General features: G+C 43.5%; 2 protein-coding genes across 14 annotated transcripts; both read left to right on the top strand.

Moving 5' to 3' along the window:
- Positions 1-60: 60 nt before the first annotated feature.
- MRPS18B (mitochondrial ribosomal protein S18B) lies at positions 61-11,087 on the top strand. The gene is made up of 7 exons (XM_020974112.2): positions 61-196; positions 1,827-1,929; positions 3,147-3,244; positions 3,378-3,446; positions 9,161-9,227; positions 10,107-10,166; positions 10,498-11,087. The coding sequence occupies exons 1-7, from the start codon at positions 71-73 to the stop codon at positions 10,782-10,784; spliced, it is 810 nt and encodes a 269-aa protein (XP_020829771.1). The 5' UTR covers positions 61-70; the 3' UTR covers positions 10,785-11,087.
- Positions 11,088-11,643: 556 nt separating this feature from the next.
- On the top strand, positions 11,644-20,563 carry ATAT1 (alpha tubulin acetyltransferase 1). Of its 13 annotated transcripts, none has more exons than XM_020974238.2 (13): positions 11,644-11,785; positions 12,284-12,344; positions 12,483-12,574; positions 12,751-12,811; positions 12,947-13,060; positions 13,245-13,346; positions 14,260-14,305; positions 14,416-14,484; positions 15,923-15,994; positions 16,333-16,576; positions 19,190-19,269; positions 19,854-19,896; positions 20,242-20,563. In XM_020974238.2, exons 1-13 carry the CDS (start codon positions 11,679-11,681, stop codon positions 20,459-20,461), a joined length of 1,311 nt encoding a protein of 436 aa, XP_020829897.1. In that variant the 5' UTR covers positions 11,644-11,678; the 3' UTR covers positions 20,462-20,563. The 13 variants fall into 13 exon arrangements, with proteins under 13 accessions (XP_020829897.1, XP_020829908.1, XP_020829896.1 ...); XM_020974249.2 differs by having other exon boundaries at positions 12,281-12,344; positions 20,371-20,563; XM_020974237.2 differs by having other exon boundaries at positions 12,281-12,344.
- The last annotated feature ends 14 nt before the right edge of the window (positions 20,564-20,577 follow it).

Here is a 20,577-nt window from a genome sequence, read left to right as displayed (position 1 = left end):
GCATGTGCGCACGGCCACGTCCCGGCAAGGCGCGTTTCTCACATTAGCCCCGCCCAGCCTGCTTACAGACATGCGCAGCTTCTTCTGGTCCCCTCTCCTCCGTTCGCCGTACACCAAGATGGCGACCTCTCTTCTAACGCTTCTGCTTAGGCGGCTCTCGGGCCTCACACCTGTCAGAGGTGTCCACTGGGTGCAGGTACCTATGCAGTTTCCTCTCTCCCGCTAACTTCCCCCTTTGCAGCACGCGGCCCCAGATTTTAGCTGGCTCCGACTGGCCGCCTTCCCTTCCCCTCCCGGCCCGGAAAGAGCTTCCTTCCCAGGATCGGGGAGAAAGGGAAAGCCCAGCGCTTTCCTGTCTCTATCCTTTTGGCTACAGCATTCCCACTACCCAATCTGTTGCGTCTTGTCCCTGGTCTTGGGGCGCGTGCCGAGGGGTACTACATGGTTCCTAAGGGTTGTCCATATTTACTGAGTACCTTTAAACGTTCCCATGGCAACAGGCAAGGAGGAGGAATGGGTGTGCTGCGTTGCCATGGTGGCCCAGGAGGAGCTCTGCTCTCTCCACGTTGCTGTAGCAGCCCCCCCACCATTTCTTTCTCTTCCCAAGCACTGTGTTCACGTGATGGGTAGTGGAGGACGAGGAAAAAGAGATCTGACCATCGGATTCCATTCCTGCTCCACCTAGCTAGTTAGCTCTTGAGAACTCCTCCAGTGTTAACTGGCTCCTTCTATCCAATTACAGACAGGCTTAACTAACTCTTTGTATATCCAGTATGTGAACCATTGAATACAAGGAGTGGTCCTTGATGCTTCTGACATCTTGAGTGGGGCTTACGATCCTCCTGATACACAGCTGTATTTATCTCTCCACCCTTATGGATGTAGGGAGGATCTGAAGAGCTTAGCATACTTTTGTCCTAAAGGCAACAGCCTGTAGGACTACTATCCAAAACTCCTGTAGACATTCCTCCCCCAAGTCCCCACTGGCCAAATCTCTTGAATCCCCTGGCTTCACTACTCACCACCTTGAGGGTCCTTAGTTGGGATAAAAAGGGGAGGGCTGCTTCCCACGGTTGCTTTTCCCTGAAATGGGGCAAGTTAGCCTCAGGGGTGTGGAGATTAAGGTCATTATGGGGTTAATTACAGGGCTGAGGTCTTTGATTCCAGCTTTGGGACTCAGATTGCTCACTCTTATGGAATGGGAGACTGATTTTTATAAAGCAGGGTGAGACCAATGATTCAGAGACAGATTTGAGATAGGGATCATGTGTGTATCAGAAGTATCCTGTGATCCTAAGATAACCTTTTCCTGGATACTTTATCCAACTCTTAGGAACTTAGGTATCCCTTCCTTTCCTTTCTCTCATCACCTGAAACATCTATCCAATTTACTTTATTTTTCCTTTGACATCAATTTTTTCCTAGGTATATAGATTTCTTGTATCCTTAAATCTTTCTCTTATCTTAATCTTATAATTTGATTAATCTTAATTAAATCCTGTGGGTGGAACCTAAAGGGAAGAATACACAAAATAGGAATGCCCCTCTCCTCTCCTGCTGAAAACTATACTAAGACTTTTGGAACACCCGGTATACAGTTACTGTCCCAAAATTTAATCACCCTATTTGTCAGCTCACATTATTTTATTGTTTTTGAGTCTTTTGGGGCTAAAATCAAGTCTAATTTCTGTACACATTCTTTCTATACGTCACTACACCAGTTTTGACATCTTTACAGAACCTCAAAAATTCGTGAGGAAGAGTTGGGGGATGAAGAACAAGATATCTAATTTCCCTCCTAAACCTTCCCCTTTTCTTTTTCATAGGCTACTCCTCGGGCACTATGCACCAAAGCTTTCCCTGAGGAAGAATCCTCCGTTCCTGTCTCCCCCTATCAGGATGCTCCCTGGGAATATCTGGAGACAGAAGGTACCACCATAAGAAAGGTGTGGGAAGAGAAAAGGGAAAATGTGGAGAATAAGGCAGAAAAATCCATTCAGAACCTAAAGTGAAGAACAGATAATATAAGAATTCGTTCTCCTTCTTAATTGTCCTTCAGTGAACACTGAACCAAATGCAAAGCACTGAGTTTTATACAATCCAACAATACTCCATCTCTCCAGCCTTATCTGTTACTTCTCTTCTTAACTTCCACATGCACTATACTATACTCACCTCAACTTTTTTATACACTATTCCCTGCAACTGTAATGCCTAGGACATGTTGAATTTCTATACATCCTCCCCTTTCCTGGTTCTTCCTCTTGGTAACGCCCTTCCTGAACTCTTTCTTATGTGACATTTTGTTTTGGGACTCTGTTATACTTGTTATATATAATTGTATATTGTAGTTATTAGTCTTTGAGTCTTATAGAATATAAATTCCATGAGGGCAAGAAAACCAGTTTTTTTTTGGTTGAACTTTTATGTCCAGCACTTACCAAATAGATGTTTATTAAATATTTAGTGAAGGAATGCAAATGTGGTAGGGGATTATCTCTAGGGAAAATACAGTAGGACAGGGGATAAGTCTTTGAAAATTACTAAAACAAACAAAAAATTGAAAATGATTAGTATTAGAAGAGAGGTCCAAAAAAAAAGAACTTTTAAAAATTCTCTGGTGAGAAAGGAGGAAAAGATTACCACCAAATTGGATATAAGAAATGCTTTTCAAAGGTGTGGCAATTTAGTTGGGTCTTGAAGAATAGCATAGGATTTCAACAGGTGGAGGGGAAAAGAAGGCATTCCAGGCATAGAGAATAGTATAAGCAAAGGCATAAATATCTGGGGTAATTTTGTGAGATGGTTTAGTTTGCACCTAAAGCAGGGGTAGAGAATCTGTGGCTTTGAGGCCACATGTCTCTAGGTCCTCGAGTGCAGCTCTTTGACTGAATCCAGACTTTGCAGAACAAATCCTTTTATTAAGGGGATTTAGGTTCTAAGGGGACCTAAAGGGATACACGTGAACTAAGGCTTGCAGAGGTAGAGTGGAGCCCTAAAAGTAGTTTCTAGTAATTATTATAGATCAGATGAGATATTTGTAAAGTGTTTCGCATAGTTTTGGGCACATAGTAAGCACTTAATAAATTCTTATATCTCTCTTCCTCCTCTCCCCTCTCATTCCTGTCCTTTCCTTTCCTTTGTAGAATACCTAGCTCGATATGGCTCCCGTCCAGTCTGGGCTGACTATCGACGAAACTACAAAGGTGGCGTCCCACCACAGCGAACCCGTAAGACATGCATTGTGAGTAGTAAGGAAGAGGCATTGGGTCTCTGGCACAGAGATTCAGGGGTAACAAGGTGGGATTGGAGGGACCTTGACAAAGGCATGGATGCTAATTCCAGAAGTTTCTACCCATTTCTTTTATCTCCTACAGCGAGGAAACAAAGTTGCTGGGAATCCTTGCCCCATCTGCCGGGATCGGAAGCTCCATGTGGACTTTAGAGTAAGGAACCTTCAAGTTTCATTGCACTCTTTACCCACCTCAGGGACTAGGGTATATATACTGTGCTTAAGTAATGATATTTTTGCAGTCCCCTTCCTTTATACCTCAAAATGACTGACAGTTATCCCCTATTCTTTCCTCCTTTGCTCCAGTTTCTAAAAAGGAGGTAGCTTTCAAGGCCAGCCTCCCTACTCGTACCTTTTACCTCATCATTGCAGGCAGCTAGGTGGCACAGTGGATAAAGCATAGGTATAGGGGTGGGGAATCTGCAACCTCAAGGCCACATGTGGCCTTCTAGGTCCTCGGGTGCAGCCTTTTGACCAAATCCAAGTTTTACAGAACAAATTGTTTTATTAAGGGGATATGTTCTGTGAAATTTGGATTCAGTTAAAGGGCCATACTTGAGGACCTAGAGGGCCACATGTGACCTTGAGGCCCCAGGTTCCCCATCCCTGGCATAGGACTTCAGAGTCGGGAAGACCTCAGATCGAATTCTGCCTCAGACACTTACGTGTGACCCTGGATAAATCATTTAGCCTCTATCTCAGTTTTTTTTATCTATAAAATGGAGAAATACCTACATACCAACTTTTGACCCTTTTAACCACCCTTTTTTCTCCTAGAAGCTCTTTCTTTTCTTGGTTTTGAGTCTACTCTCTTAATTTCTTCATCCTTTTCTGCTATTTGGTCATCCACCTCTTTCTATACATAACCATGGGTACTCCCTAGCACTTAGTCCAGAGCTCTCTTCTCTTTATATTCAGGTAACTCCCAAATCTATACTCTCTCCCAAACTCTAGTTCACATCACTATTGAACTTCTTTATGTAGATAACTCATAAACATACCAAGTTAACATGTCCAAACTATAATTTATTATTTCTGTTACTAAACCTGAGTTTTATTCAAATTTTCTTTTTCTTTCCTTTTTTTTTTTTGAGGGCACTTTTTAGTCACTTTTAGGCACCCAGGTTTGCAACATCAGTACTATTTATCCTCAACAACTTTACTTTCCTTCACCTTTCCCCCACCCCTCCCCACATCTAATCTGTTACTAAGTCTTTCTGATTGTTATCTCCACAACATCTCTTGTGTCCATTCCCTTCCTAGCATGCCACTTAGAGCCACTAAGCCTAGTTCTGGTTCTTACTGACTTCTTGATTGGACTGTTGCAGGAGTGCCATAGTCTTCCTGCTTCCATCTTTATCCTCTCCAATTCATCCTTCACACAAGTACCAAAATAATCTTCCTAAATCTTCCCTCCTCAGGAATCTTCAGTGGCTTCAGGATAAAATGCAAAATCCTCATCTTGCTATTTAAAGCCCAACCCACCTTTGGATGTATTGTGAATTACTCTCTTTTGCTTACCTATAATTACCCCTGTGTTCCAACAAATGGCCTACTCTGCTGTCCTCCATATCTGAAATATGCTTCCCTCTTCACTTCTACCTCATAGAATCTTTAGCTTCTTTCATGTCACATGCCACGTTCTGTGGAAATCGTTTTCTCATTCTCCTAGTTGTTATTGGTCTCTTCATTATTCAAATTATATTGTAGTTATATGTCTGTTTGCATATTGTAGGTCTCAGTAAGATTTATAAGCTCCTTGCAGGCAGGAACTTCTTTATTTTCTTTTCATGTTCCCAGTACCTAGCACAATGACTTAGGCATTGTCAGGTATTTAATAAATGTTTATTAAACTGAATCTCCACATTTTCCAACTTTTAATTGAGAGTAGATGTAAGGGAACCACCTTGACATCTTTTCTCAGTCTTATCCAGCAGCCATTTCAGATGTTCCCCCTCTAAAATGCTATGTTTCAATGAATAAGAGTTAATGTACTTATATTGTAGGAACTTAGGATACAAGATGATTATGGGGACACTAGCACCTGAGGAAGGGAGTAGAGAATCAGAAAAGGCTTCATGTAGGGGGTGGTATTTGAGCTGAATGTGGAAGGAAACTGGGGATTTTGTGATGTGGATATGAGGAAGGACTGTATTCTAGACATGGAGAGGCAGCCTGTGCAAAGGCCTGGAGATAGTCTTTTCTGCAGGAAAAACAGCAAGGAAGCCAGCTTGGTTAGACTGAAGAGTTTGTGAAGGGGAGTAATAGGAGCTTTGCAAGCCTAGAAAAGTAGGATACAGCCAGGTCATAAAGGACTTTGAATGCCAAATAGAGTAGTTGTGTTTTATCAGGGGCTAACAAGATGTAGTGGAAAGACCAATGATTATAGAGTCAGAAGATCTAAGTCCAGTCTTTACTCTGACACTATATGTGTTATCATGGGCAAATTTTTTCATCTTTCTGGGGCTTAGTATGGCCTCTGAAGTTTTTCCGGCTCTAGATTTATGATTCTGTGATACTAGAAGTAATTGGGAGCTACTGAAGTTTATTGAGCCATGAAGTATCATCTACATAGAGATGATAATTGAATCCATGGGAACTGATGAAATCAAGCAAAAGTACATAGAGGAAGAAGAGAAAGTGGGCCCAGGAAAGAACCTTGGAGGGACACCCAAGGTTAGCAGGCAAAACCTGGATGAGTATCCAGCAAAGAAGACTAAGAAGTAGTAGTCAGACAAGTAGGAGTAAAGCCAGAAGAGAGCAGTGTCATGAAAACCTAAAGAGAAGAGAATATCAAGGTCATTTCCCACCTAGTTGCCACTTTAAGATTTTTCTCACTGCCTTCTCTGGGGGGGCAGCTAGGTGGGGCAATGGATAGAGCACCAGGCCTAGAGTCAAGAAAACTTTCTCTTAGTGAGTTCAAATCTGGCTTCAGACATTTACTAGCTGTGTGACCCTGGTTGTTGTTGTTGAGAGTTGTTTCAGTCCAACTCTTCTTGGCAAAGATACTAGAGTGGTTTCCTTTTTCAGCTAATTTTACAAATTACAAGATTAAGACTTGCCCAAAGTCACATAGCTAATAAGTGTCTGAGCCAGATTCGAACTCTGTAGGTCCAGTACTATACCTAACTTTGCCAACTAGTCCCATAACCTTGTTTGCCTCAGTTTCCCCAGTCTGTAAAATGAGCTGGTGAAGGAAATGGTAAACCACTCTAGTAACTTTGCCAAGAAAACCCCAAATGGGCTCATAAAGAGTTGGACATGACTGAACAACAGACTTCTCCACCCTGGCCCAGATAGCTTGTTACTAGGATAACCTCATCATCCTGCAAGATCTCATCAGCCTTGATACTGTACTTGTGACTACTCTGGGCTTCTCTGATTGGAGGGTAGGGTTAGATTCCATTTAAGGAGAGACCATACATTAGCTCATACATCTCATTTCTCACTTGGTGTGCTACTTTGGGACTTCCCGACTACTTCATCATCCCTGCCTCTACTTTCTGAGATCAAGAACTGTTTTTTGTTTTGTTTTGTTTTATCCCCAGCACTTAGCATCTAGTATAGATGCTTAATATTTGTTGACTGTTGATTAACATATCAGAGGCTGCAGAGGTCAAGAAGGATGAGGTTTGAGAAAAGGCTATTTGATTTTGGCAATTAAGAGATTATTAATAACTTCAGAGAGAGCAATTTCAGTTGAATGATGAGGTTGAAAGCCAAACTGTAGAGAATTAAGAAGAGGTTGAGAGGAAAGGGAGTACCAGTTGTAAACAGCCTTCTCTAGGAATTTAGCCACAAAAGGGAGGAGCGATATAGGGTGATAGCTATCAGGGATAGATGTGTGAAGGGAGAGTTTTTGAAGATGGGGGAGATGTGGGCATGTTTTGTAGGCAGCAGGAAAACAGCCAGATAGACAAGAAGATATTGAAATTTAGTGAGAAGGTGAGCATTAATAGAAAAGCACTCTGCCAGAGAAGATGGGATAGACTGAGATCATTTATGTAGGCTGAAGGGTTTGCCTTTGCAAAAAGAGAGGCCACCTCTTCTAGTGAATAGATGAAGGAGGAGATTGTAGGGGAAGGCATTCTGAGTGATAGGATGATGAGAAGAGAAGAAGGAACTTTTGGCTAAGGGGCTCATTTTTTCAGTGAGGTTTGAGCAAAGGTTCTCAACTGAGAGTATAAAATTGGGGGAATAGGGGGGAAAAAAGCCATAGTAGGTGTGAGGAAATGTTTGGGAAAGGCCAGTGTGGTGACTGGGATAGTGAATTGATTAGGAAGTTGTAAAAGGATTGCCATGTTGCGGTGAGGGCTGAATTGATGTTATTTAACATAAATTTGTAGTAAACCCAAGTCAGCACACTTTTGTGGTTTTTCTCTAACTTCATTTAGATGCATGTGAATAAGAGTGAAATCTTGAATAATGTGAGTAATGGGGCAATAGAAGGTTGGGGGCAGTATATAAAGGAAGGATGAAAGAGAAACTGCCTTGGGAGTATTGTCTTTTTTTTTTTTTTGGTGAGGAGGTTGGGGTTAAGTGACTTGCCCATGGTCACACAGCTAGTATCAAGTGTCTGAGGGCAGAATTGAACTCGGGTTCTCCTGACTCCAAGGCTGGAGCTCTATCTACTGCACCCCGTAGCTGCTCCAGGGAGAATTGTCTTTTAAGAACTAGGGAGACATACCAGATTATCACATCACAGAATTTTAGTGACTCTAGAAGTCATTTAATCAGTCCCTTCCTGAAACATGAATTTACTCTTCCAAAATCCCTTACAAGGGTTCATCTCACCTCTATTCACTCCACCAATGACAAGGACTCAGTATGAGATTTCTTCTAGTCCTAGTAAATGGGTGAGTTTCAAGGTTGTAGGCTTTTCAGATTTGGTATTTTGTCAGCATAAAAAGAGAAATGGAAACAAAACTTTGGTCAAAGCATTCCTCGCTGTCTTCCAACTGTTCAGTGATGTTAAGGTAGAAAGATGAGTATTTGGGATGTTTATTGCCTTTATCATTCTTAGGATTTCACAACATGCAAAGTGACTGTGGCTCTCCTCACTAACACTGGATGTTTTTATATGCTCTGGGGCATTAGCTAACTTTCATTATTCCCTGGGGAAAATGAGAGATCTATTTGAAAGAGCCAAAGGGCTTGCCAGGATAAGGCTACATGAGACAAGTTATGGGAGCTTGAATTTCCAGGTCTTGAGGTTTAAGTGTGGTTATCCTTCCTCCTGGAAGCACCCCCAACTTTAGGAGGCCTGGGCCTGGACACTTCCACTGGGTAGGTGTCACACATATTGGAGAGAGATAAGTCATAACCACAGCCCTACACAAAGCAGATAAACTGTGAATTTCATTTTCTGTGGGGTGGGTATAAGTGACTTATTCAAGGTCACATGGCTAGCATGTGATAGAATCTGGACTAGAATTCAAGTCTTCTTGAACTTAAAGTCCTTCCTTACATGAGGTCAAGGATTGTTTTTTGTCTTTGTATTCCCAGTGCCTTGCACATAGTAGGCACTTAATATTTCTTGATTAATTAATCATGTCTCATCTTTCCAGCCCACAGGAAAGGATAAAAGAATTTTGCAATAGAGGCATATATAAAGGAGCTAAATTTGGCATAACAGTGTTTGATAATAGGCTTTGGGTACTAGGTGTACTCAAGAGATGGGTAGAGCACTGTTATCTTAGACTCAGGGGAGACTTCATGGATGAGTTGAGGCTTGAATATGGGAGGAGATTGGGAAGTTTGGAATAGGATGTGGAAGGGCATGCTATTCTAAAAGGAAGAAGCACTATTTCTTGCTGCCTTTTCTGATATTACTGCAATCCCCATTTCCTTCTATTTCTTTCTCTTCAGAACGTGAAGCTCTTGGAGCAGTTTGTCTGTGCTTACACAGGTGTCATCTTCCATGCTCCATACACAGGTTAGATCCCAACCCCTTAGGGTGTGGTTTTCCCCTTATGGTCTCCTTCTTCCTCTAAGAACAATTCCTTCCTCATTTAGGCTTTTTTAGAGACTTACAGAAAGCATAGAGGATGTAGGTTCCAGCCTTTGGAAAATTTCCAATCTAATAGCAAAGATAAAAAGGATTACACATAAATGTGTATCAAGACTTGCATGTGAACAAGGACAAAATGTTATGTGTTCCTTGTTTTGAGTAAACCCAACTTTGGTTAATAGAGCTATATCTAAAAGTAAATGAAGGGATAATTGATATCCAAAGGGATAGATATTTAACTTTGAATCATAGGATTTCTTTAAATTGTATAGTTCCTTGAGCACTTCCTAAAATTTGATCCACCACATCTATTACAGAAGACATGGCATTTAATGCTTGACTTGAATTGTACAAACAAGCCAACAAGTATCAGGGTGTTACAATTATGAACACTGTGGAGTGTGGTTATTCAGATAATGGTCCTCAAAGGAGGGAAGGAGCAGGTGTTGGCCTCTTGCTATATTCTGCTTTATAGCTCCCTCTCCTTTGAACAGTTTTCCCCTAGACCTCACTTTACCTGGGGCCTCCCTAACCTTCAATTCCAAGAATTTTCCCTCTTTTCACTACATTGGTTATTTCCACGTGTCCTCACTCCAGTTTAGATGTGAGACTTGGATCTACCCTTGCCACTGGTTACCTTTTCTGGCCTTAAGTTCCTAATCTGTACAGTGAGAAGAATCCTCCTTCCTGAAGTCCTAGCCCACTGCCACCCCATACCATTCCCAGAGGCAACATTATGGCAGTTGATATTATGGTAACTGTGTTCTCTTTCTTTTTTCCTCTCTCATTTTCTCCTTTTACAAGGTGTCTGTATGAAGCAGCATAAGAAGCTGACAGAGGCCATCCTGAAGGCCAGAGACCATGGTGAGGGTCGGAAAGGGGACAGGCTATTTTAGAAGTGGGAAGAGGACCTGGGCTTGGAGGGAGGAGTGTGTTGGGGTGGTAAGGGATAAGGAAATTCAAATTCTGAAAGTCTGAGAAGGGATATGGACCTTTCTCTTCCTGTTGTCTTTTCTCTATACGTTAGCATTTCACTGTCTCATTAATGCCTTGTCTTTTCTCCCTAAACTTTATCAATCAACCTTAACTTCTTCCACACTTTTCATTTCTCAGTTGTCCCTTACCTCATGACACCCCATTTACTGCCTTCTTTAATTACAAGGCCTTCTATTTTATTCCTTTTTCATCTCCCTAGGTTTTCTCAGGTACCACATCCCACTGGTACAGCCACGAGATACTGATTTCAGCAACTCCCATGGGGCTGTGGGCAGTACCCCAGTGGCTCCTGCCTTAGCTGCAGGTACCTCCTGGTATCCATGGTACAACTGGCAGCAGCCACCTGAGAGAGAGCTGGCCCGTCTTCGACGTCTATATCAAGGCCATCTTAAGGAAGAGAGTGGACCCCCACCAGAGATGATGCCCATAGTTCCATCTCAAACTAATATTCTCACTGAGGGAGAGGAATCCAGGAGGGTCCAGTAGAAAGGAAGTGATAGATGTTCTCTGTGGTGCTCCAAAGCTTAAGGGATGGCTGTTAGAAAGTCCTGATGCCTAAACTGAACTGATCCTTATCCCTACCATTTTTAGAAATGGGTAGGATAGTGACAAGCTCTTGACATAGAGGAAAGGAGAAAACAGGGAGAAGATAAAATGAAGTATGCCTGAATAAGTGTTTTTGGTCAATTTCTCTTTATGCTGCACCCCCTCCCCTTATTTTTAAGTTGTAGGGGTAGGGGGTGCCTAACTTGTCAAGTCAACCCTTTATAATAAAAATTATCTTATTAACCATGTGTCTGTTTTTAGATTGTAGGAGGTAGATACTTGTACATTTGCCTAAAAATGGATATGGTGGGAGGGTTAGGGAATGTTGTTGAGACAGTGGAGTTTCACTATTTATGCATCATGATTTTAGAGTGAGTTGTATATGAGTGGATCTGCATTGGTGATTTTCTACGTTGATGAAATCACAGGTCCAGATCAAATATCGTTCTGAGATTGATTTCTCCAGTTAGAGCGGAATATGGATATGTAAGAAAAATTGGTTGGTTGGTTTTTTTAAGGTGGAAATGGGGCACCATGGGGCTATCGGATAACTTGGTTACCCAAATTCTGAGCAGAAAGGAAGACTGCCGTGGGAAGGAGCACTAGAGTATTTTAACCATGGGAGAGAAGGGAGAAGGGATCACTTGGCCACACAGCTGGCTTTGTGGAAACAACCCTCTGGCCGGTTGCTATGACGCTGGAGGAAGGAAGAAGTAGGAGGTGCAGCCGGTGCTACGCACCCTGGCTTCGGCTAGTGGGCAGGGAGCCGGAAGAGGCGGGACTCTAGGTCGGAAGTGCCGTTTAGGGGGCGTGGCCGGGAGCGCACAATGGGCCATGGAGTTCCCGTTCGATGTGGACGCCCTGTTCCCGGAGCCGATTACCATACTGGACCAACACCTCCGTGCTCCGGCCCGCCGAACCGGAACCACAACCTCCGCTCGGTGACCTCTTACCCCTCATCCGCCGACCACGCCCCTCCTTGCCTCACTCACATTTGCCCCAACCTCTCCCCATGACCCTCCACCCCAAGTCAAAGTGTAGAGTTAGGGCGATGCTTGGTTCTGTAACATTTCATTCTCCAGTCCATTGTTTGGTTCCAACTACAAAGTGGAGTGTGCTCTTTAATCTACATGGTGGGAATACCATCTGACCCCCGCCTCATTCATTACCCTGGGCTGGTAGAGGGTTTTGAACCCTTTGGCATCAATCCACCTCATTCCCAAGTTCCACCAGGCTATGGATGAGGACTGGAAGGATGGGGAGGGCAGTCAGTTACTTAGGTCCAAGAGTGCAAAATCAGGAATGAAGGAGACTTAAGGCAGAGATGCTTGAAGGTGAAAACCTAGATCTAGAATTTAAGGTCAGCTCCCCCTTCCCCTAGGACCATTCCCTGGACATGCAGGCTGGTTCAGTGACTTATGTTTCTCCTCTCTCAGCAGTGTTGATCTCCAGCAGCAAATCATGACTGTTGTCGATGAACTGGGAAAGGCATCAGCTAAGGTACTGGAAAGAAATCTCATTATGGGGACCAAGAAGGGTGACAGGAAGAGGGCCAGTAGACCCCATCCCCTAGTGACCTGAGAGGCTTTGAAGGGGCCAAGGGATGAAGGACATACTGAAACTCTTCCACCTTATTAGGCGCAGCATCTCCCTGGTCCCATCACCAGTGCTTCAAGAATGCAGAGTAACCGGCATGTTATGTATGTGCTCAAGGATACCTCAGCCCGTCCGTGAGTGCTGGACTCCAGTGTGCTGTCCCATTATGTCTCTCTATTCTTTCTCTTTATTAATACCTTCTAGCTACATAATCTTCCTTTTCCTTCTTTCCCCTTCTTTTCCCTCTTTTTCATTTTCTTCCCTCTCCATGATAAGCTGTGAGTTCTCCCACTCTCTCCCCTTCCCACAGGGCTGGAAAAGGAGCTATTATTGGCTTTCTCAAAGTTGGATATAAGAAACTCTTTGTTCTGGTGAGTTACAGGATGGTATGCTTCGGTTTCTGAGTCTGGTGGTGATGGGGGTGGGGTGAAGCAGGAGATGCCTAGGCCCTGAAAGTCATTTATTCCTCCTCACTTCTCTCAACTCATATCCACCCCTCCCAACAGGATGATCGTGGGGCTCATAATGAAGTAGAGCCACTTTGCATACTGGACTTTTATATCCATGAATCACTGCAGCGCCATGGCCATGGGCTGAAACTTTTCCGGTATATGTTAGAGGTATGACTACTAGCTTTAATTTTAAAGTGCTTTCAGATTACAAATTAAAATCCCCTGTGCTATTGTCCCCATCTCTTAGACCACTTGTCTCCTCGTGAACTCCCAAATGCTTCTGTGAACCCTATGTCCCTCGAAATTTATTCTTCAGTTCTGTACCATCCTCTGAAGTTCTTTTATCCTGCAGAAGGAACGAGTTGAACCACACCAGCTAGCTATTGACCGACCCTCAGAGAAGCTGCTGAGGTTCTTGAATAAACACTACAATCTGGAGTCCACAGTGCCACAGGTTAGAAGCTCTAGGAAATGTGACCCTAGAACAGATGAGAGTGAAGAACCTACCATTACGTTTATTCTTTGTTGGGGACCATGAGGAATTTCCTCATCTCTATTATGTGCAATCTATACTCAGTTCCAAGGCTCTTCCAGTCAGTCAGTAAACGTTTATTAAGCATCCTACTGTGTGCTAGGTACTGTGCTAAATTTCCATCTTCTGTATATTGGCTCCCCATCTTGCCTCTTTTGCTGTAACCAAATTCATCTTCTCTGTTACACAAACAACGTCATCATTTCACAATCTTGCCTTTACACGAGCCATTTGCCACAATCAGAATGTCTTCCCACAATACACAATCCTTTCCCCCAAGTGATATTTGAAAGCTCATTCCTAGCATGCCTATCCACTCCATTCAAATAATGTCTTAATTGTCTCTTTTTGACATGTCTCTAATGCTACACAGTCTACACTTGATCTTATGTTTGGTAACTTGTCTTCAGTCTGTCATGTATATGTACGTATCCTTTCTCATCATTATGATGATTACCCCAAGAATAAGAATTATGTCTTTGATGAATCTATTGGATATAGAGTGCAAAGACTTTGTCTCCTAGACCTGAAGTCAAATCTGGCCTCAGATACTTCCTAGCTATGTAACCCTGGGCCAGTCACTTAACCCATTTTTGCCTTAGTTTCCTCAACTGTAAATGGGGATAATAATAGCACCTACTTCCTAAGATTGTTGTGAAGATTTAAGATAATAATTATAAAATGCTTAGAATTATGTCTCACATATAGTAGGTACTATATAAATGCTAGCTATCATTATTTTTTCCCCCCTCCCTAGTTTCTAGTATGATAAGGAATGCTCCATTTATGTTTTTGAATGACTAAGTGACTTAATTTTTCTCATTCCAACACGCAGGTGAACAACTTTGTGATCTTTGAAGGCTTTTTCGCCCACCAGCACCGTGAGTCTTCCTCTCCCTCCTCAGTCCTAGAGTTGGGGGTAAAGGGTAGGTCCATTTGTCCCATTGCCCCCTTCCCTTGACTGAGGGAACCCCCACTTCCTTTCCCACAGGGTCCCCTGCTTCCTCTCTGAGGGCGACTCGCTGCTCTCGTGCTGCCTCGGTTGATAACACACCCAATGGTAAATCTGAACGGTGGTTTAGAGGTTGAACATCATTTTAGAGGCAGCTATGATGGGATAGCTATGAAGAATGGGAAAGAAAGCCATTCAGGGTTCCAAGAGTCATTTAGATGATTACCTTTGATATCTGGGAATATGACAAGTTCTGTTTCAGGCATGATTTTTAATTAAACACTCTGGTTTGATTATTGATGGTATATAGTACTTGAAGGCAATATTTTTTGAGCAGATTTCTTAGAAGGCTTTTACCTTTCCCTTGGGTTATGAGGAGTCAACTGTGCCACTTTTCCATCTTCAGTTGGAACACGCTTTTATATTATAGGATGATTTAAGGTGCCCTCATAATTTGTGAAAGTTAAAACAACTCTGACAGTGAAGCCACTTGGCAGAGACTAGTTAGAAACCTTTGCCATCCTGTCTGCAAAATCCTAATCCCCTTAGATATCACACATGGAATGCTGAAACTCTCAGTTAGTTGCACAGTCCCAGCCTGATTGATCAGTTTTTCAGTTTGCTTTTTGATTGTCTCACACTTTTCCTTACTGGATACAAGGAAGTAACCAGTTTGATTTCTAAGGCTTTCCCTTCTAGCTCTTTCAGGGCTGTAGGCTGCAGACTGTATAAGAGAGTGAAAGTCAGCAGAGCTGGTGATCATGTCAATACCAAAAGTCAATAATATTGAGGGGCTTAAATTGTCAGCTGAAGAGGTAGTAAAGTCAAGAAAAGATTGAAAGTGATTTGCCACAAATAATGTGAGTTGACTTTCTTCAGATGAGAGGCTCAGAGGGAGCAAGCGAAGAGGTGAGGCCAATCTGTGGTCATCTGATTGTGACTTTTCTCTCATGCTCCTTCTTTTGTATGTTCCTAGTCCTTTACTTTGTAGTCTTTGCTTCACATTCCTCTTTCTACTTAAATCTCTTCTTCACCTGTGGCCAAAACAGAGAGGTTATTCTCTGGCCTCCCCAGCCCCTTCAGACTAACTCCTGATTAACCACGGACTTTGTCCATCTCATCTAGAGGGACCCAAGGTCCTTACTGCCCAGGCCGGAACCATACTACTGCCCCAGATTCTCAAGGGTGCCTGACACCACCCTCTGACCAGTAAGAAGCTCCACCCCTCTGCTTCAGTGGCTATGTCCTTCCTGCATCTCCCAAAATTCTCCTTTCTGATTTCTCTCCCCTGACTCCTTGCTTGGAATATTCCCTTCTGTTCACCTCCCAACTGTTCCAGTATCCTTGGGTATCCCTGTCAATTTGTAGATACTTCATGAAGCTGATTCTAGGGGTGGAGGTTGACTCAGCATCCTAACAGCAAATAGAGGAACCGTGACATCAGGGAGTGGTGTTTTTTTTTTTCCCCAGTGAAGGGAAGTGGGGAGCTGTTGAGAAAAGATCTGTTCCCTAGTGCTCATTCTGCTCATATCCTCTCTCCCTCCAGCTCCAGCCAGAAAGCTGCCCCCCAAGAAGGCAGAAGGAGAGATTAAACCATATTCTTCTAGTGACCGAGAATGTAAGCGGGTCAGGGGTGAGGGCAGGGCAGGGGCCAGGGATGAGGGGTTCAAAACAAAGAAGGGGAGCAGCTAGGTGTTGCAGTGGATAGAGCACCGGCCCTGGATTTAGGAGGAGCTGAGTTCAAATCTGGCCTCAGACACATAACACTTTCTAGCTCTGTGACCCTGGGCAAGTCACTTAACCCCATTGCCTAGCCAAAAAAAGGAGGAATGTCAATTCCCACTTAGGGTCTGATATTTTCCTGTCTCTTCTCTACAGCATCACATACCCTCTCTCTTTTCTCTCTTTTGCTCTCTTCCCATCTTTTCTTCTTCTTTGTCTCTGTCTCTTCTTTAGTTCTGAAGGTGGCTGTAGAGCCTCCATGGCCCTTGAACAGAGCCCCCCGACGTGCCACACCTCCAGCCCGACCACCCCCACGGTCCAGCAGCCTGGGCAGTTCTCCAGACCGAGGTCCCCTCCGCCCCTTTCTGCCAGAGCAAGAGCTGCTTCGGTCTCTTCGGCTCTGCCCCCCACACCCTACTGCCCGCCTGCTGCTTGCAACTGACCCTGGAGGCAGCCCAGCCCAACGCAGGCGTACCAGGTAATTAAGACCTTGGCATGGGGGTAGAGTTGGGAAGAGATTTGAAACTGTCAGAAGAGATGTTACAGTGTTAGAATCAAAAGGGGGCAACCTGGAAAGTGACAGAATGGAGTATACAGTGTTGGATATGACTTGTCGGAAGGGAAGAAATGGCAAAGACCTTATGGATCCCAAGAATAGTTTGCTTTGGCAGGGAAAGGGAGGAGAAAGTATGCATTCTCAAAAGCAAGCACAGTTTTAAAATCATAAGCATGAAGAGAGGTAAATAATATGTCTAGGATTTGTTTTGGTAGAATGGCACTAAGCAGTAAATTGTAGAATCTTCACTTAGGATGTTGATGAGAAAATGGTACCCATTTTACCCCCTTCCCCCTTGCATACTGATGGTACTTGCCTACAGGTAGGGGAGGGGGTATCTCTTTAATTTCTATCCTTGGCTGTCTTATCTCTGATTCTCTGTTTCTCTCTTTTCTCATTTCCTCTCCCTTCATCCTGTCCCCCCATATCTTCCACAGTTCCCTCACCCGACCTGAAAATAACAGATATTGATAGTTATTCCTCCCCACTTAAGACCACCTAATTCTGAAAGGATCCATTTTCTCATTTAATCTTCCAGGATGCACTGGAGCCCTAACACTTAGAATCAAGTCTCCTAACCCCTTGCTAGGTTAATCCAGCAGCAGAATAACATTCTATTCCCATCCCTTTTTTATTATCCCAAGAGTAACCCCTTCTTCTTATTCTCTAATTGAGTTCTGAACACTTTGCCTAACCAATAGATGGAAGCTCTGTTGGATTAGTTAGTTAATACACTGAAACCTACCCAGGATCCTGCCAGGTTAACAGGGGTTCTTAACTTTTTCTGTGTCATGGGACCCTCTGGCAGTCTGGTGAAACCTATGGACCCCTTCTCAGAATAATTTTTTTTGAATACACAAAATAAAATAATAGGATTACAGTGGCAAATATGATAAAATACAGTTACAAGATAGTTTTTAAAACTCACTTCACAGATGCCAGGTCTGTATTCTAGAATAACCAGTAGACCTTGCCCTCCTCTACCACATCCTTGAAGGATCCTTGTCCCAGAAATAGGTATAGTTGGCCTAGTTCCCTTGTTTCCTGTGCAACATTCATTGGAGCTGGATTTCCCCTTAGATTACTATTATTCCACTCCTTTGGCCTCCAAACTCCCTTCCCCTCCAAAACACCACCCCAAGGAGTCATGCTCCCTTTTTTTAAGGTAACAGATCCTTCAGAAATTAACCTGATTTCCAAAGGGAGCCACTCAACATTGCAAAGCTCTTGAATCCCAAAAGATAGTGTGGAGAGAGCCATTTGGGGTTGTATCAGGGCTCCTCAATACTTATCTGTGTATAGGACCTGTTCTAAAACCTGGATTATGGCCCTGTTGGGATTTCCACAGGGAAATCACCACTACTACCACTTTAACAGCATCCTCTGAGAGGATCTATCTTGGGGTTACTTCTACTCGTATACAAAGAAATAAACCTGTGTCTCAAGGATCTACTGGATCCTAGTATTCCCTCTTCCATTCCTCCCACACAACTAGTTAGATGATGGTGTGTGCTTGTTCTCTCAGATTGTCTTGAGATGAGTGTGTACCACTCCTTTCCCAACTTGTGTCGCTTCCTCACCCAACCTATTTATCCTCTAGCTTTCCTTTCTTCCCTTCTGCTGAGCTAGGAATCTCCTCCCTCTGTTTCCAGGCCCTCAGGGTATAATCACATATCCTGGAAGGGTATATAACCCTCCCCTCTCTCACATCCTTTGTGTGGTAGATTACAGTGTGTCCCTAACCCCTGGGGAGCAGGATTCTCCCCAACCCCAATGTTGTCTCAATAAAGTGTGCATCCTTTTGTGTGTTTTCTAATAGACATTTTTCAATGGGAAAAACAAAACAAAACAAAGTCTCATTTATTCTGCCGTCTTTTGCCCTGGGGATTTTAGGATCTCTCCACCTGAGATCCTTTTGTCACTGCCTCTGCTTCTTTGGGATCTATACATCTTCCACTGGCTGAAGCACCAGAGTTTCAGTGTCTAGGATTCCATTTCCTTCCCTCCATCTTTGATATTCTTGGATCTGCACATCTTCCCTCACATAATCATTAGATGTCTAGGCACTCATCTCCACATGTGGACTACCCTGTGATTCTAACAACTGCAGGCCTTCTCCCTCCTCATCCTTAGTTATCCCCATATTCAGACTTGTCACCACACTGACTCCTTGGATATCTTTTTACATATCCCTGATTTGAGAATCTCCTAGTTTTCAGTCCACAATCTTGTGATGCTTTCTATATCCCATGGACCTTTCCCCCTCCTGATTTAGCCCTCTATCCACTTGCCTTCCTCCATTCCAAGACATCCTATATTCCAGCCCTTTTCATTTCAACATTTCCATAGATTACTCTAAGGAGTAACAAACTTAATCTCCCACAAGCTCAGAAATGATCATTACCAGGTTGCCTTCTCTTGGTTTCCCTTGTCTTCTTTCCACACATTCCCTCAGTTTCCATTGCTACTCTCTCCATTTTTTCCATCCTTCAGCCCTTTTCCTGTTACCTCCCCCATAGCCCATTTCTTCTACAGGGGATCAGCCCCAGGACTGGTGGCACAGGACTGCAGCTACAGTCGATATGGGGAGCCAGACTCCTCATCCCCCCAGACAGGTAAGTGCAAGGCATTGTGGGAAATCTTGGTTTAGAAATCAAGAGATCTGTGTAGATGTGTGTTCTAGATTTAGTCATGATTTTCTGCAAGTCATTTTACTTCTGCCTTTCCTTGTAGTACAGTGGAAAGAGACTAGATTTGAAGTTGGAGGACCTAGATTTGAATCCTACCTCTGTGACTGTTACTATGTGTGATTTTAGGTGGATCACTTCCCTAATAAATTTCCTTTAGGTGGGTCTCTTGCCTAGGCCCAAATTTCCTCATCTGTAAAATGAGGGGGTTAGATTATGTGGCCTTTAAGGCCGTTCTGGTTCTGGATCACTGCTTCTACAACTGTTAACCGTCCAAAATCTGCCTACCTCTGGGATCTGTACATCTTCTACTGGCTGAATCCCTAGAATTTTCTAGCAGTTACCTTATATAATTTATAAGGCCTTTTTCAGCTCTAACATTCTTTTTTATCCTTGCCACTCTCCCTCCCTCCCAGTTTAAAGCTATATACATTATACTCACTCCCTTTCTCTTTACACACACACACACACACACACACACACACACACACACACACACCCTGTTTCCACAGGCAACCAAGAACAGAGGAAGAGGGAACAAGAAATGGAGAGTAGGTGAGGTCTGACTTGCATCTTCATACTATCCCTAAATATATGCCTCTAACTCTCCTTTTCCCATCTTCTAACTTTCTAAACTCTTTCTCCTGATCTCACATAACATCATCAGTTGCTCTCTTCCCTTTTAACATCTTAGAAACTTCCTTTTAACTTTTGTCTTCTCAATAACTCCTTAATTCTTCTTAACACTTACAAGGATTCGCCCCCTAAATTTCTCAGGAGCATCCCCATAATACTTTAATCTCCTCTCCATCCCACCTTAACAGGTGTACCAACAGGGGGCAGCAGGTTGTGTCAGGGGAGCAAGATGGGGAGGGAACCAGGTCCTCCGCCCCTCCACAGGCCCTGCAGCCTCCAGTCCCGTTATGGAGACTGGGGGAGTCCATGGTCAACGCAAGGTTCATTCGATACCTCCAGGAGCACCGAAGTACCAGGCCATGGTGACCTGGGCCCTCATGTCATCCTTCTCAGGGTGATCCCCTCGCCTGGAGACTTTGGCTCCACCCAGTGGAGAAATAATGAGCCCCGCCCTCGGGGACATCTGTTGGTCGGTCGGAGTTGAGCATCTTCCTTTTTCCCATCCACTTGTCTTATGTGCCCAAATTGTGTTTCATTTTTAAACAGGATTTTACTTATTTTTAATATTAAAGGCTGGTGGTCAGGAGCCTGGATTTCAGT

This window comes from Phascolarctos cinereus, unplaced genomic scaffold, assembly GCF_003287225.1.
Source record: "Phascolarctos cinereus isolate Bilbo 61053 unplaced genomic scaffold, phaCin_HiC Scaffold_5;HRSCAF=322, whole genome shotgun sequence".
In the NCBI taxonomy this organism is placed as follows: Eukaryota; Metazoa; Chordata; class Mammalia; order Diprotodontia; family Phascolarctidae; genus Phascolarctos; species Phascolarctos cinereus.
This window is presented reverse-complemented; position numbering and strand designations above follow the sequence as displayed.

What these genes read in the sequence shown, in the direction of transcription:
- MRPS18B (XM_020974112.2), top strand. Translation starts at nt 71, where the DNA reads ATGCGCAGCTTCTTCTGGTCCCCTCTCCTCCGTTCGCCGTACACCAAG. An exon ending in GAGGTGTCCACTGGGTGCAG is followed by an intron (nt 197 to 1,826) that starts GTACCTATGCAG and finishes TCTTTTTCATAG; the next exon opens with GCTACTCCTCGGGCACTATG. An exon ending in GAACCCGTAAGACATGCATT is followed by an intron (nt 3,245 to 3,377) that starts GTGAGTAGTAAG and finishes TATCTCCTACAG; the next exon opens with CGAGGAAACAAAGTTGCTGG.
- ATAT1 (XM_020974235.2), top strand. Translation starts at nt 11,679, where the DNA reads ATGGAGTTCCCGTTCGATGTGGACGCCCTGTTCCCGGAGCCGATTACC. An exon ending in TGGAGTCCACAGTGCCACAG is followed by an intron (nt 13,347 to 14,259) that starts GTTAGAAGCTCT and finishes TCCAACACGCAG; the next exon opens with GTGAACAACTTTGTGATCTT. An exon ending in GCCCAACGCAGGCGTACCAG is followed by an intron (nt 16,577 to 19,189) that starts GTAATTAAGACC and finishes TTTCTTCTACAG; the next exon opens with GGGATCAGCCCCAGGACTGG.